Source organism: Tachysurus vachellii, chromosome 18, assembly GCF_030014155.1.
Source record: "Tachysurus vachellii isolate PV-2020 chromosome 18, HZAU_Pvac_v1, whole genome shotgun sequence".
NCBI lineage: Eukaryota > Metazoa > Chordata > Actinopteri > Siluriformes > Bagridae > Tachysurus > Tachysurus vachellii.
In genome coordinates this window covers 4,264,295-4,282,311 of record NC_083477.1, presented here as the reverse complement: position 1 = coordinate 4,282,311, position 18,017 = coordinate 4,264,295, and the positions used below count along the sequence as shown (strand labels likewise).

Below are 18,017 nucleotides of genomic sequence, written 5' to 3'. Positions count from 1 at the left end.
AAATAATAATAATAATAATAATAATAATAATAATAATAATAATAATAATAATAAAAAAACTTTGAACAATGTTTTAAACTCATGGTATCTTAAGTATGCAACCTAGTGAACCAGAGTTAATGTATCCGATGATAGAGACTTAAACACTTCTGTATGTAGCTCTGGATAATCTGCCAAATGCTGTAAATGTAAATGATGTAATGTAAATAAACATTTTTCATGCACTTTGTAAGCATTATGCACTTCATGACAGTCAGACGCGCCTCAATGATGTAACTATAATGCATTCCCGAATCTTGCCACATGCTACACTACATTTAGGCAACAATTTGGTCATCGGTTAGAAGATTTCTACTGTACTAATGAGCATGCAGGTAGGTGAATCAGAACCATGCACACATGTGGAAACACTGACGAAACCGAGCAAAACAAAATGCAGTGTAAAGCTGTAATATAACCCTCCTTCTTTAAATAACAGTCACCCAGCCATTAAACATTAATCGAGACAGCAATCAGGCTTTAAAATAAAAATAGGACATTGATAACATTCATCTTCTACCGCTTATCCGAACTACCTCGGGTCACGGGGAGCCTGTGCCTATCTCAGGCGTCATCGGGCATCAAGGCAGGATACACCCTGGACGGAGTGCCAACCCATCGCAAGGCACACACACACTCTCATTCACTCACACAATCACACACTACGGACAATTTTCCAGAGATGCTAATCAACCTACCATGCATGTCTTTGGACCGGGGGAGGAAACCGGAGTACCCTCAGGAAACCCCCGAGGCACGGGGAGAACATGCAAACACACACATTGATAACACAGAATCACAAATTCTTATAAGGTACAAAATACAATAGTACTGATGCTCAGGCATTTTCTCTGCATTGCAGTTACCGACTGACCAGGTTCTAAATTTTTTTTTTTTTTATAGCATTATTTAGACCTACATAAATGTGGTTCATCGTTCAGACGTTCTTATAGACAAGCAACAGAAAGCACTTGCAATATCGTCAAGAGATTATGAGATCAAATCCCAATGCCACAACCACCTTGGGGGAGAGAAGAGAACGCAACCGGCCGTGCTGTCGAGGTGTGAGAGATAGCATACGGCACTTTCTTAGAGTTTGCTACGCAACACGATTTTCCACAGATTTGTGCCGAGACGCCTTAAGCGGAACGTTGTAACAAACGGGCATTTAACCAAAACCTCTTTGATTCATGTGCATCATAAAAAAATACATATGTGTCTTCACTGGAAGAAAAAAAAATGCCACAAAACGATCATTAAAAAAAAAAGTGAAATCCTGGAGAGACTAAGAATTGACAATATCAAACTTTGGGGAAAATGAGAGGCAAAAAATAACCAAAATCAAAAAATGTTGCTAAAAGGTCGTAGTTTTAATCAAGGCTCTTGTGATTTATAAATTGCACCCTTTCAAATAGTAGCCTTTGAGCACAGTTAACCTTCAAATACATCAAGAAAACAGCCTGAATCTTGAAAATAATGAATCACGTTTAAGAAGACGGTTTTTGACTGACAGGCGTTATTTGGCTTCATTTAGACAGCGTTCTAAGGAATGCAAGACGTTCAGGGCGAAACAAGGCTTTCACTTTGATTTCTATGCAATTTGACACACTGATGTTGGTTGTTCGAGTGTTTATCAAGGCTCAGTCATATCCTTAAATAAACTCTCACACACACACACACACACACACACACACACACACATGTTCACTCTACATAACCCTACCTGCAAGCTATCACATGACTCATGAAGGTGCATCTGTAGTATAACAAACCTATCAAGCTTGTGAGATCTACCTGATGATACACTCCACTGTCCTAGGAAATCCATGCTTTGCATACTTTCAGAATCTAACACACCATCTGGCTCATTAGTTTCTTCCTAAGCTCTTATTTGTAAATGTATTCAGGTGTGTTAGAGCTGGGAGAAAAAAAACCCACTAACTACAGATTCCCAGGTCTGTGCATCTGTCCTAATCCCCTGGTACTCATCTCTACTCCTTATGAGATCATGCTTTAACAAACACATCTAGCCTACGTGTAAAAACACACATACTGTATACGCATCGTTTCTCCTGCATTATCTCACAGTGATTTCACCGCAACTCTACCCATGATGCTATTTGTTACTGTTCTCCTGGGCCTTTGCACTTCTACTCACGCTTTAAATGTTTAACGCTTCCGTTTACGAGCTTGTCGTTGTCGGAGATGATTATTTGTTTTCCTGAAAGGACCAAAAGTTGTCATCAAGTTCATTTATACAGTACATAGACTCAAGCACATGTGTTAGCATATGAATGAACACATTTCCAACTTTTCTAGCTTATAAGTCTTGTTTAGTCATGACAAAGGCATTGAAGACAACAACCCTTTATTTAAAAAAATGTTACTGAAGTATCGTACCGCTATACGTCACTCATTTATCTTACACACACACACACACACACACCAACACAAACACAAACACAGACACACTTAATCTCTTAGCAATGAACAAAGGAATCCAATAACAAATGAAAAATGTTGTTTTGGTCCCTAGTCACAGAAAATAAGTGTGAGCAGACTGTCCTGCATCTTCCAAGAAGAATTGATAATGTTGACTTGCTAAGCTTGAAAATAAGTATTTAAAGCATTATTACGCTGCTTTAGAAGAGACTCGAAGCAAGAAAGAGTGAAAGTTCATGTAGTGTTCAGTCACCAGGTTATCCTATATTGGTGTTTTCATTTAATAATCACAATTTCATCTTGGGGGGGGCACGGTGGCTTAGTGGTTAGCATGTTCGCCTCACACCTCCAGGGTTGGGGGTTCGAGTCCCGCCTCCGCCTTGTGTGTGTGGAGTTTGCATGTTCTCCCCGTGCCTCGGGGGTTTCCTCCGGGTACTCCGGTTTCCTCCCCCGGTCCAAAGACATGCATGGTAGGTAGACTGGCATCTCTGGAAAATTGTCTATAGTGTGTGATTGCGTGAGTGAATGAGAGTGTGTGTGTGTGTGTGTGCCCTGCGATGGGTTGGCACTCCGTCCAGGGTGTATCCTGCCTTGATGCCCGATGACGCCTGAGATAGGCACAGGCTCCCCGTGACCCGAGGTAGTTCGGATAAGCGGTAGAAAATGAGCGAGTGAGTGAGTGAGTGAGTGAGTGAGAATTTCATCTTATTTTGACATAATCATATTAGCATCCTGATGATTAGTGAGCCATAAGTGAGCTAAGATTGTTAAAGAGGTTCTTTTAAAGCGAGATGTTGCTCAGACCTTGAAAATCTGCCCAACTTTTCAGCTAAAGCGAGATGAGGAACAATGGGACATACTAAACACTTTTTCTGTATATCAGCAATTCTGTGTACCAAATGAAAATTTCTTTGTCATGATAAACTGTACATTCAAATTAGAGAAAGGACACACAAAGTTGGTTTATTTGCCTCGTTTGCTCTTTATACGAGCTGGAAAAAGCTTTAAAATGCCTCATCGTGCCTTAAAATAAAACCAAAAAGCTTTAAAATGCCTCATCGTGCCTTAAGATAAAACCAAAAAGCTTTAAAATGCCTCATCGTGCCTTAAGATAAAACCAAAAAGCTTTAAAATGCCTCATCGTGCCTTAAGATAAAACCAAAAAGCTTTAAAACGCCTCAGCTAAACCGGCGCGTTGGTGGCTATAATCAACACAGTATAATCTACACGTCAAAAATAGTCTGTTAGACGAACGAGGTCAAACACACTGCCATGTGTGCAAGCCAAACTGCCACTGCTGGGCCCTTGAGCAAGGCTCTCAACCCTCCCTGCTCCAGGGGCGCTGTATCATAGCTGCCCCTGCACTCTGACCCCAACCTCCTCAGTTGGGGTATATGAAGAAAAGAATTCCACTGTGCTGTAATGTATATGTGTCAGGACTCAGCCCGGACTTTTTGGCCATGTGCATTTGTTATTGTTCCTCGTCACGTGTCTGCCCCGCCTTCGTCTGCTCCTCCCTGTCGTCACACCTGATCCATATTGTGTCATCATTGTCTTTTATATTTAAGTGAGCCGGGTTGCCGATGGCAGCGCGGAATCATTAGTTACGTTTACCCTTCGTTATGTCTAGTCATTGTTAAGTGTCGTCATCTGTATTGTTTTAGTTCTCGTCATTTTATTGTATTTGTCTTTATCATTTATTAAACCCCTTTCATTTGAAGCTATCCTGCGTACGGGTCTGTCTCCTTCCTTCCTGGTTGTGACAATATGTGGCGATAATAAAGGCTTCTATGCCCCCGTTCTTCTATTCTTCTTCTTCAAATCCAGTTCCATATGTGGATCACAAGTTAGGGGCTGTTATTCCACTAGAGGCAAAATAGAGCAACTGCTGACAAAATTAACTAATGATGTATCTTCATTAACAAGCTAAACTTTGACACTATCACCTTGTCAGTTTCCAAAATAACCAATTTGTACATGATTTTTACGGCAAATACTAGGGGTGAACATTTCTTCAATCGCTTTGACTTTTTTTAATCGGTAATAAATAAATTCAGTTACACCGACCTTCCCACCAGATTCCTAATATTGTAGGAGATACAGGGAATAAATTTGCAGGGTGTTCATCTGTTTTGTAGGTGACATATCGTTTGTTCGTTACGTTTGTGTATTCACACCGTACTCTTCAGATCAGCTTGAATAAATGAACACCTTTAAAAGAAAGTAATATGTGTGTCACACCCGGGAGGAGGAAGACAGACCCAGATACAGGATAGCTTCAAATAAATAGGGTTTAATAAATAATAATAATTAAAACAGGGTCAATGCCGAAAACTAAACAGGACAAAGGACGAGGGTACACTAACGAACACTAACGGTACACTGACGATGATTCACGGTTAAATAGACATAACAATTAACAATAGGGAACAGGTGTGTAGAGACGAGGAGGAGTAAACAAAGGCGGGGCAGACACGTGACACGGAACGTAAACAAACGCACACGGCCAAATGTCCTGACAACGTGTTGTTCGGCTGTTATTGACTGAAATGAGTTTGACACGTCTGCATTAAGTTCTTACAGGAAAGCTTAAGCGTTTTCGGCTTTAACGTCGTGGCGTTGGCGATATTTCAAACTAAACTACACGGTACTTAGAAAGGATTCCGTTGCTATGACTCACTGTTTGATAAATTCAGGATCAAAACAGTAATTACGAACTATATCCACGGTGCGAGCACACTGTCTCACGGGTTCAACATGTAGGGTAAACATGCTGCACGTATATTCAGTGTGTAATTAACAATGAGTTTACTTATTGATGGTTCTTTAGAGGATTTTGGTACAGTATATCTGTACAAAGACAATTACGGTGTAATCAAAATATAATGATACCGGAGTGATTTGTTTTGCTAAGTCTGCACAGACATCATGATAACAGCGAACGAACATTACAACACAAAATGTAAACACTGCTCAGGTTTATTCAGGTTCTCGCGTCAGAAGAATAAAGTAATATAGTGTTCGTTTTCCAACTCTTTCATTAGCACTAAGGCCTTTTTTACACTTAGAAAAGCGGCCTGATGTATCAGCATGGCAACCATTAAACTGACATTATGCTAACCTTGCACGTAAATCGGTAATTAATCTTAATTCTTAACTAATGCCGCATCACCATTTGCCTACTTATAGTATGCACTAAAAATATATATAACGGAAGAGAAAGCCTGTTGCCAAGTTACACACACTGTCACCATAAACAAGCTTTTCTTCGTTAATTATTCCTCGTCAAATGTATACTAAAAAAAATCTATTTACCAGTCGCTTGATTTAATTTCATGCAAATATCAGCTGAAAAGGTGTCCACAGATCAGAACACAGTACAATAATGTACAGGATGTAGTAAACCATCCTGGTACCTTTGGGATACTCGTGTCAGCATACTACAAATCGGAACACACTAATTTTAATATATGAGTACATCATCGGTTTTTACCTCAAAGGTTAATACTCTTGATGACAGCTGAACATTTACTACACTGGGTAGTACAGGGTCAACAAATCAACAAGGCAGCAAAGACTCGAATGGGTTGATTTATAAGCATTTCCCCATAAATGAGGTGTGTCGCAATAAATTTTCAATTTACTACTTTGCCAGCCACAAAAATTAGCAAGCGCAGTGTGTGTACGTGGTTTTTGTGCGCTGAAGTGGGTCACACCAGAACACACACATACACACACACACACTCAGCCAGCCAGGCTCCCCCAAGGGAGCACAGACACACACTTATCTATAAAGGGGAATCTTCAAAGCAGACAGCACACAGTCATCTCACATCTCGGTCTCTCTACATCTGATGAGATGTGACACACAGAGTAGAAAAAATATCTAAAAACAGGACCGGAGAGTGCAATTTCATCCATTTTTTTTTTTTAAAGCTGGAATACTTGTAACCACATACAAAAAGGCACACAGAAAGTTATAAGTTATATAGGTTTATGTATATATTTATAACGTCTGCCTATTTTCTTTGTACCTTTTTTACTAAATTAGATGATATTTTGTATTTTAAATATACTTTATTTCGGTGTTGTTGTTAGAACGTAGTATCAGAGCTACAAGATGAGTGGAAGAGGAAAAACCGGTGGCAAAGCTAGGGCCAAGGCCAAGACTCGTTCATCCAGAGCCGGACAATGCAGTTAAGGGATGTGGTAGCCTACTGGTTAAAGTTCTGGACTACTGATCAGAAGGTTATGAGTTCATGATCCCAGGTCCACCAAGCTGCCACCGCTGGGCCCCTGAGCAAGGCCCTTAACCTTAATTGAAATAAATTGTAAGTCACTCTGGATAAGTGTATCTGCTAAATACCAGAAATGTAACTCTATGTATTCCCTTTGTGCATCAGCGTGTAAGAAGATGTAACAAGAGAGAATGACTCGAAATGACTCATTTCATCATCATCTCATTCCAATTAAACGGTCAAACCTTTAAATAAACAGTGTGTGATAATGGTGGTAATTGTGAATGCTTCATCAGAGACAGCTGACGTTTAAGGATTACTATAGAATCACAAATGACAGGTTTATGTCTAAAGAAAAAGCTTTTAAGATGCATTTGTAAACCTGAGTAATGAGCCTGTGTCATTTAGAGTCCTCCGTATTTTGTATTAATAATAAATGAGGACGATGTTAAACTTATGAAATCCAAAGGTTAACTAAACAATTTAAATGATTCACTAAGTGGCCAACAACTAGTGCTCTTAAAAGCGATGAGCTACCAGATACACAACCAACCAAAGGTCTCAAGACCAATCAAGTTCCTTCCTTTCCAAAGTCATGAAATAGATATGAAAAACAGGAGACTCACGGTTTTGAAGTCCCGGTGGCTACATTCCTGGCCCTCGTAGCGGCAGTAAAGCATCATCTCATGTAGATCGTGGCCAACGCGCTCAGTGAACTCACGCATGCTAAACGGTTTAGGCCGGAAGCCACTGAAATTGGCCCGCTCGGCGAGAAAGTCAAGCACGTGGGGCTCGGCCAGCTGTGGCTCGGGCACATGCAGATGCACGTCAAGCAGCGCCAACAATTCTCCTGCATGGTACAGGTCATTACGTGTGAGCCGTGTAAAGCGATAGGCATTCAGGTTGCACACGGTAACAGCAGGAAACACGAGGCTTGTTGCAGGTACAGCGCCCACGCTAGCCACATGTGGATATGACAGGAAGTGGGCTACGCGTTCTGCCCCCTCCAGTGCCAGAAGACCAAGACAGGCAAGTACAGCTGCACTCCAGAGGACACGTCGCAGTGCTGATGAGCGACGGTGTGGGAAAACATAACGCAGGCCGTGTAGCGTGCTGCGCTGGGCAAACAAGTGCCAGGAAAAAGGGCCTGACAGATTGCCTGTGCCAGCACTTTCTGTTTCATGGCTGCCCTCGCTGGCACAACTGTCTTTCAGCTCCATCATGGGCACTGGCACACCTGTGGGGGGGATGTAGAGCGCCAGTCAAAATACATATGCACACAGAAAAGAACATTGACCCGCAGAGGAGAGAATACACACGATTAATTCATAATACAAAAACACCCAAACTCTGAAACTGAAGTGTATTACTTGTCTTTACAGCATCATGTTGTGCTTTACAATCAGCTTGTTGGATTCTTCTATCACTAAGTCTCTAACTTCTCTACCTAGTCTCTAACTTTGGGTAGACAGCTTTCTTTAGGTATTTTCAAATTCAAACCCTAATGCTTTTCTAAAAATTGGTCCCAGACTTGTTTTAATGGCGTCTTGTGCTTCAAGGTGCTGCTTACGTACAGTAGGTATAATCTAATCTACGCCTGCATGGAACATGTGTTTAATTACACATTGGTAAACACTATTCAATAGATTAAATGACTTCTGGTGGCAACAAAAGTAATTCAGGGGTTTCACGACAATGAAAGTTTTTTTAAATTAAGGTTTTTAATTGTAAATAATCTATCAAAGAGTGTGCTGCGTCCCCTGGCTTGCTCTCATGCTGGTTTTTAATGCTGTATTGTTGCTGTATCGTATTAGATTTGTGACACAGGGAAGCATCACACGCTGAGTACTGGAAAAATACGTGTAGTCTGATTTAACTAGTTGTCACATCCAGAAATATTATTCTGGATTCATTGATATACAAATATAACATTTTAGCATTTATTGTTTTAAATTGGATACGAGTCAGACACGAACTGTCAGTCTGTCTTAGAAAAAATAGGGATATGATGACAATCAATCTAGCTAGCTTTGGCAATGACAAGTTGAAGTAATAAGAAAGGCCAGGATCCACACACACACACACACACACATATACACACACAGGCATATTAAAATGGATCTCAGCCAAAGATTCCTCTTTGGTACCAGCTGATATATAGCAAGAGAGAGGTGGTTTACACCGAGCAGCTGATGTGAAGGTGCAGCTGTTTCTGCATACGCACATGAACGCAAGAAGAGTTAGTAGGCAACAAGGGAAACAAAAATACACCGCTCTGCATTTTACCCCTTTCTTTCCTGGCAGCATCGTTCTCTGTCCACTTTCACTCCTCCAGCCTGCCCCAAAACCAAGCCTACTCTCTCTCTCTCTCTCTCTCTCTCTCTACGTTCCACAACCGACAGCTTGCCTTTCTTTTCTCTCTTTCCTTTTTCAGGCAATAATATAAAAAAAAAAAAAATTCAAAGCAGAGCACCACAAACCCACAATCATAGCTACAACAAAAATATAACACACACACACACACACACACACACACACAAACACACACGTTGGACAGCCAACAACAAGTGCAAGCACATCACATGCAGGATGACATCCAGTTGTGTGTGTGAGTGGGTATCTGTGCCTGTGTGTGTGTGTGTGTGTGTGTGTGTGTGTGTGTGAGAGAGAGAGAGAGGGTGTTAGGGAGGCGGGTCAAGGCTTGAGATAACGCTGTGCTTGATCCTAAACTGGCTGCATGTGTGTATACGTAAGTGTGTGCATGCATGTAAAGTGAATGTGTTAGGACCTCAGAATTCCAGTGCCTCTCGCTCTTGTGAGAACAGATGGAACTACACACCCTCCTGTTTTCTCCCAACAACGAACAAGCTGATACAAACGTGACCTACTCACACGCACAGATGCCGTAAAGAGGGGGATATACTTACATGCACGCGCAGCGCTGATCAGCCTCGATCTCTCACACACTCCCCGAGCCGTTTACTCGAGTCTGCTTCAGTGTTGCCTTCTCTCTCTTTCCTCCCTGTACTGATACACACGTGCTCATACTCCACTCCCATCCATCCACGCGGTGGAAGAGCACATGCAACTGAGGACAAATGCAGAGCAGAGGGTAATGGAAAGACCGGAGACGAGTGCCGTACGCACAGAGGAAAAAAAAAAAGGATAGAGGAGGGGGAGAGGGAGAGGGAGAGTGAGAGGAAAAGAGCGAGTAAGAGAGAAAAAGAGTGGGAAGGGGGGGGTACTTTAGTACGGCATCTATCTATCTATCACATAGATGAGATATGTTCTAATGTGTGTAACTTTTACTAGGGTTCAGAAAATTACCATAGACTCTCTTTAATGACTCTGAATGACTTAAACATCATCATCAAACATTTTTTGCATGAAGCTACAAAAGAGTCATTCAGGCAAAAAAAAGAAACACATGTTTCTAAAAGTGACTAAAAGTAGAACGATGGATCTTAAACATTAAATAAACTTATTTATATTTTACTAATATATATAGTAAAAAAAATTTATTATTTTTTTTATTTATTTTATTTATTTTCTTTATTTGTATTTATTTATTTATTTATTTATTTATTTATTTTGCTTATCTTTCTCCAACTACCAGGAAGGCAAACACCTACTAACACATCAGGTCACTTTTCTTTAGTAGGGTCCCTAATTTTAACCTCTTCTCTTTCATGAAAACATCCGACAGCATTGTTCCGAGAAACCTCTTCATGCAGCATCACAGAGCAGCGCTTATAAAACCCTTAGAGGAAAGTACCATCCACACTCTTCTGCATACATAAGCTCACAGATGCCCAAGACTGAATAGTGTCGCTGAAATTGACAGGAGAGAACAGAGCATACTGTACCTTCCCTTTATGCAGAATTCCTCTCAACCGGAGACGCATGCAGAACTGTTGTATTTAAACCCGCTAACACAGTTCTTATTTTTGTGTGTACATTATATTTTTATAAAGATTCAGTTCACCAAAAATAGACGAATGCAACTAAAGACCAGCTTTTGGAAGAGTTCTGGTTGTGCCAAAGTTCATCCAATTGAGAATAATAATAAAAAATAAATAAATCACCAACATGGGGTGTTGGCGTGCCAGTGGCTTAGTGGTTAGCACGTTTGCCTCACACCTCCAGGGTTGGGGGTTCGATTCCCAGCCTCCACCTTGTGTGTGTGGAGTTTGCATGTTCTCCCCGTGCCTCGGGGGTTTCCTCCGGGTACTCCGGTTTCCTCCCCCGGTCCAAAGACATGCATGGTAGGTTGATTGGCATCTCTGGAAAATTGTCCGTAGTGTGTGATTGCGTGAGTGAATGAGAGTGTGTGTGCCCTGTGATGGGTTGGCACTCCGTGCAGGGTGTATCCTGCCTTGATGCCCGATGACGCCTGAGATAGGCACAGGCTCCCCGTGACCCGAGGTAGTTCGGATAAGCGGTAGAAGATGAATGAATGAATGAAATAAATAAATCACCAACATCTACATAAAAGCATCACCGACCTCTACATTATATTTGTGTATATTCACGTCCCTGATGTTCGATCTAATTTCTCAGATGTTAATGAAGTTGATTCTGCTCCTGATACTTGCCACAGATTGTGACACCAATGTTACAAAATAAAAAGATAAACTTTTAAAGATAAATCTTATAATAATAATCTCAAGGGATTCTGGGTTGGAAACTGAAACTGGCAACACACGGATGCAGGACTCATACAGGCAGCTTGTGAACTCACGTTTAATCAAAAAAAATACAGAAATTAGACCTCCTACTGCCTTTCAGACCTCATGGGTACACTATTGTGGTAAAGACAGGATGAGTAAGTAGTGTGAAATAAGAAAGACAACAGCGAAAAGTGGGATTTTACAGCAAGTGTTAAATGAATAAAAGCGAACACAAAGAAGCAACACAATGCACTATAGGCAGATCTTATTTCTCTGTGTGGGTTTAACCATGACAGATCGTGCTTCTTTTCATATTCCTGTGGAGATTCTAGATGTCATCCATTACGGAAAAAATGTTTTTTCCTCAGCACCTCTTCATATCCACAATGCTTATTACATCACCAGGCTGCAGTCGTTAGGAGAAGTACAACCAGAGCGATTGACCTACTCTACAGAATGCACCCATCTTTTAAAAGTAGAAAGAAGAAAGTTTTTTAATGTACTTTAGTTTTCTAAGTGCAGGAAATGTCACCCTCCATTTGAAATATTATTTCTTACAAGCACTCCTGAGTCATACGATGGCTTGATTCCATCTGACAGCTGCTCTGTTCTCTTTTGCCCACTCCTTGTCCATTTCCCTCGACCTGACCACTTTTATTACACACCTCTTCCTGTTATTATCACATTCATTTCAGCCTCTGTGACCCAAGCTAAAGTAAAGGAACCTCTATGGTGGAAAAGGAAGATGTCTGCACAGATATGTGTGCATCTTATGCTCTAAGACACTCACTCATTCATTTTCTACTGCTTATCTGAACTACCTCGGGTCACGGGGAGCTTGTGCCTATCTCAGGCGTCATCGGGCATCAAGGCAGGATACACCCTGGACGGAGTGCCAACCCATCACAGGGCACACACACACACACACACTCTCATTCACTCACGCAATCACACACTACGGACAATTTTCCAGAGATGCCAATCAACCTACCATGCATGTCTTTGGACCGGGGGAGGAAACCGGAGTACCCAGAGGAAACCCCCGAGGCACGGGGAGAACATGCAAACTCCACACACACAAGGCAGAGGCGGGAATCGAACCCCAAACCCTGGAGGTGTGAGGCGGACGTGCTAACCACTAAGCCACCGTGCCCCCTGCTCTAAGACAGAGAACACAAAATGCATACATCCATACACCTAGAACAAGCCTAGGCTTCATACTAGGGATCCTACAGTCTACATATACAGACATAGTTTCTTCCCCTGATGGGAAAACCAAATAATTCTGTAATAGTGATGAATGTGAAATGCATCTCTGAGCATCTCTGTCATATATTAGGCCAGTTCCCTCAGGCTTGTGTAGCCTCTGATTATGGCATTGGAACAGACAAAGGAAAGCAGATTAGACACAGCACGGAATAACGTACAGTAGGATTTACTGTCGGTAGGTGCATCTAGACCTACACACCAGAAGTGAGCTAGTAATTTTGATACCTTGAAAGATACACAAACGCCACTAGCTAGAAAAAAGGTTTCATCATATTGACAAATAAATGGTTATTACCACTGATTAAAAGATGAAGGTAATTATCAGTCATAGCGCGTCATGTATGGACGATCCCTCGTTCCTTCGCAACCTTTTCTCCCTGTAATAGAATTTCATCTTAAAACCACAACATAATCAATACTGAAAATGTAAGAGACTTTATAGAAATGTCCTTCTCGGAAATAAAAGTCTTCCTCCGATTGGACTAGATTAAAGAACCAATCCTGTCCAAATTCATCATCTCAGAAGTGTTTTACAGGTAGGCAAGTATCTGGAACGTGTACATTTCAGCGTACATTACCTTCTATAAAAAACGTTCAGTAAAAATAATACTGTATATGTCATAAGTATTGACATGTTGATAAATCTTATAGTATATACTGCCCGGGAAAGCGGTTTTGAAGCATTTGCAGCTGTATAAAAGCACTCAGGGATTCAATTTGCTCTTTTTTATCATCATTCTAAAACCAAACATTATAACATATCAAATAAAGCTTAAAATGCAGAATAGTAAAATGGAGAACATCTCAAAGTGGTCTTTTAAGCAAGTTATTGTTTTTTTTATTATTATTATTATTATTATTATTATTAATCACAGGCTTTGAGAACATGATATGGTCATCGACTTACTACTGATCGTGCACAACTTGCAAGGTCATAAGGCAAGGTCAGGTTTTTTATTCATTTAAATCGAACCCCATAATCTTTACTATGGTGAAAGTTTTATATAGAGATGTTTATTTAACATTCATGGAAGGAGTCTCCAGTGTCAGTGCTTTGTAAAAGGCTTCCAATCGGAGATTTCCAAGTTTCTCGGTAACACAACAAGCGGAATTTATTTGTTTTGCTTGTGTTTATTTTTGTCTTATTATCTTTATAAGAGACAGAGAAAAGAGAAGAAATGACTGTTTACAGTTGCTATAACGTACGTGATAACAGGAACTTGTGATAACTTGTTTTGCGAATGTTCCAAAAACATTAAACTATTCACAGTACAGTATGTATCATTCACTATTAATAAAACAATCTAATAAAACACTTCTGCATGCGACGTCACCTCAAAGTGATTATTTTCCAACACTTGCACAACCGGTTGATTTATTTCTTAGTTACTCTGCAAAACATACAAATTTCCTCATGCATGAAGCATTATTGAAAAGGTTATACTGTAAGGTTATGAAACGTAACGTTCACCTTTTGTTTACGAACAAACCGTTAAATCACTCGTTAGCATCGCGGCTAACACCGACCGTATATCGATCTCAAATATACTCTTATAATTTAAAAATGTGATAAAATATGTACCGATTCATTAGGTAATTTGTTTGTTTGTTTGAGCCGTTATTTTCATTGCCCTTTTTTAAGAATTTAACGACTTAAATTGAATTTAACTGCTTTGGTATTACAATTATTAAATAATATTAACTAACAGTGTAAAATCAAATACTAATATTTATATGCATGATTAGATTTTATACAGGTTTTTTAATAGAGTATGCATTTCCAACGGTCCGTTTACAGGTTAGGGTTGCCAGATATATCAGATAAAATCCACCCGATGGATCTTCAATAACATTACAAAACAAATAAACAACAGAAAAAAATAAACCCATTAATGCATCGTCATATTAAAGGAGTTATAAGGAAACTCTGGCAACCCGACAGTGAGGCTGCTTTGCCTCGTTTTTTGTGCATATCACATTGACTGGGTTTTTATTAACTCATATAGACACAGTACATGTAATAAATGCATGAGCTATTAGACGTGCATTATGATTAGATATATATATATAAGATAATACAATATAGTGGAAAACAAATACAAACATTCAAGAACATTCTCTCCGTCATTATTGACAGTCTTCAAAGGAAATGTCTACCTTGAAACCCAGTACATGTTTGCAATGAAATAATTGTGATGTGTTTAGTGACACTAAAGCTAATTTGTTGGTCAGTGTCGTATGTTTGCTATTAGTGCGAAATGTTATGACATGGGTTATAAGGGATTGCTAGCAAAGCTACCATGATGTTTAATTTGAAAAAAAAAACATTAAAAAAAATCTGAAACATAAAGAATATTAAACAGGTGTCACAACTCACCATTTTCCAGCAACATACAACATCATATAAATGAGAAATCCAACACAGTAGGACTGAACACAGCAAACGTTTGGCCTCCAGTGACACCACTCAGTTTTGCTAAGGTTTGCTCAGCTAGTTATGGATCTGTATCTGTGTTGAGTGGTATAAGTGGTGTATGCATGAAAGTTGAAGCTATAGAACTTTAAGCAGAGTGTAAAATTGAGTTGAGAAAGCTGGAGTAAGGCAAACAACAGGACTAAAGTAGCGCTGCATCACTGCCATATTTTTAAGTCAGCGGTGTCCAGTTTTATCCACAAAGGGCCGGTGTGTGTGGGTGCAGGTTATCATTCCAACCAAGCAGAAGCCACACCTGATTCCACCTGTTTAATCAGTTGTTCTTGGCTTTTAGTAGACTCTGGTGTGGCTTCTGCTTGGTTGGAATGAAAACCTGCACCCACACACACCGGCCCTTTGTGGATAAGATTCGGACACCGCTGGTTTAAGTGAAATAAAAATATACTAATATGCACATCAGCTACAGTATGTTTAACCTAAAGAGGTCAATTGCTTGTAAAGCTTAATATGCACATCATATTATTGTTCCTTGTGGATCGATTGTTCCTTTATAAGTGAGAAGAATCATATGAAATTAAACCCAGGGGGTCGAAAAGATATTTCAAATCAAACTGTAATTCTTTTAGTATAGCTGCATAAAAGTATAATGTTATGTTGTATTAAGGCGAAATGCTGATTTCGGTATAACCCGACTCCTAAGATGTGGTTTAGAAATGCACCTATTTAGCCTGACTACGTAGGACAGTTTGGCATGTGTCATTAATCAAAGTCTGGTTTGTCACAAATTGGCAAATCTTCAGGCTACATGTCATTCTGTCAATCACTGGGGTAGATGGAATAGATGCTGGTACTGTGATTAGCAGCTTTGGTTAAAGTGTTCAAATTAGATCAAGGAAGCAGACAGTAAGGAGAATTTTACACATATATAAACATATAAATGTAGTAATATACACATCTATCCAGTTACTCTTAATGAGTGAGTCGCCCTCTAGAGGAAGCATCCTGTAGGTGCACTGTAAAGGTAATTCATTAACTTCCAGTTAGACAAAGAAATGAAACTTTACAAACATGCTAGATTTTTTTTTTAATTCATTTATTTAACAGTTAAGCATGTAATATATGTAAATAAAAAAACTTCAGAAAGAAATGGCTTCGCACTCCATAAACGGATAAAAAATAGGTCTTTTTGATGTGCAAACGTAAGGTATAAATGCTTGAACTCTCTCCCAAACACGATAGCACAAAAGAGGAACCACAAACTAAACTAGATTTGTAAAGTTTGTCGCGACAAACTTTGATGTTGGCTTTGACGATGCAAGTATTTGCAAAGGCCGGTGCTTTTTGGAGGCAAGTAGACATAAGGGTCAGTGTTACTTTTGTATCCAAGTGGACAGAAAGCTAGGGTGCCAAAACATTTGGAGGTAAATGGAGACAAGCATGTGATGTCATCCGATTACTCCCGAGGAAGTTCCCCACATTGGGTAGTGTTTTGATATGTCACATGTTCATGTTGTGCAAATTTTCACGTGACGTCATCAGAATACACGTGAGGACGTTCCCCTCATTGTTGTGAGTGTTTTGATATGTCACATATCCTTGTTGTAAAGTCTTTTAATTTTGCATATTTTGGGGGCGGGGCTGCGGCACAACCGAAAGGCCAATCGGTACACCAATTTAAAAGTTTGTTCAGAGTATCACCCTAAAGGAGCGGGCCGAGTTATAAACATCCAAAGTTTATAATGGGAGTCTATGGGAAAAAAGGCCAATTTGAGACCCGGTACCGGAAGTGCCGGTACACGGATCGCTTAGAAAAGTAATAGCAACAAATTTCAGACCAGGGTACATGTGGCTCAAAAGCCCTAGGAGGAGTTACTCTTGATAAATTTTTTGTCTAAGCTTAAATAGGAAAACAGAACGTTGGCTTCTACAAAGGCAACATAATAATAATACAATGGGTAAGAAGAAAATTCTTGAAGCCTGGTCTTACAATATGATCATTAATAGTGGCAGGTGTATGAATAGTAAACCCATGTGATGAGTAGGTTTTTGTTTAGGCTCCAAAATCAATTCTGTGTATAATCGTTGGTGTGTGTATGCAGATGGTATAACAATAATACAGCTGGGCTCCGTGTCTTCAATAGATGAATGCGCTTTAGTGAGCCTTTTCATACGTCTGTTCTTCAGCGGGAGAAAACAAGAAGCTAAGAAGCGATCTGGCATTCCTGTGTTTATTAGACTGAACATTTTCCTACTACAGAGGTTGGGTTTCCTCGTCACATCAGATCGCCTGTGGATTCCTCTGATATTCCTGACAGCTACAGGCCTTCTAGCTTGCTAACGATTTAATGAGGTGTCTCATACGAGGTCCCGGTGCTTCTACGGCTCAGCTAACGCGTATGCAGTTTAAACACAGATTAGCGCTCCTTTGGGATTGAACTAAGAACAAATACATTTCTTCTTCCTCTATGTAAGACAGAACCTTTTGAAGCATGATTGCTTTACAGATCACTTTCTGATCATTCCTCTCTGAGCCTGGGACTCTATCTGCTAGAATATTTTTAGCTCATTAAAGTTCAAGGGAAGCTCGATGCTTCAGGGAAAATGGCACGTTTTTAAACCCGTGACACACTCGGCTTGTGAAATTAGCATCATTTTGAGAAGCAGCAAAAGGTCCAAATAACAATTTAGCCACAACTAAAAGGTGTTCATTGACTTATCAAAGCCAAAGACCTAAGACTCGCCCCTAGTCTCTATCCATGTGTCTGAATAGTTTAAACGATATGTGTGAAGGAGTTATAACCTCATATCCACAAAAAAACAGGGAGCGTCGACACTCATTATGTTCCCTTACTGGAAATGACGTCATATTTTCTGAAACTTCTCAGCTAAAAAAAAAAAAACAATTAGGTCGAACCCTCAAGACAA

At 40.0% G+C, this 18,017-nt stretch overlaps 1 protein-coding gene across 1 annotated transcript in view; it reads right to left on the bottom strand.

Annotated features, from left to right (window-relative positions):
- asic2 (acid-sensing (proton-gated) ion channel 2) overlaps positions 1-15,089 on the bottom strand; it is a 573,112-nt gene extending 558,023 nt beyond the window's left edge. The window contains exons 1-3 of the mRNA XM_060892003.1: positions 15,036-15,089; positions 9,647-9,807; positions 7,346-7,956 (exon numbers count right to left, since the gene is read on the bottom strand). Of these exons, the coding sequence (XP_060747986.1) occupies positions 7,346-7,942 (597 nt within the window). The 5' untranslated portion in view covers positions 7,943-7,956; positions 9,647-9,807; positions 15,036-15,089. The remainder of the gene's footprint in view (positions 1-7,345; positions 7,957-9,646; positions 9,808-15,035) is intronic.
- Positions 15,090-18,017: the final 2,928 nt, after the last annotated feature.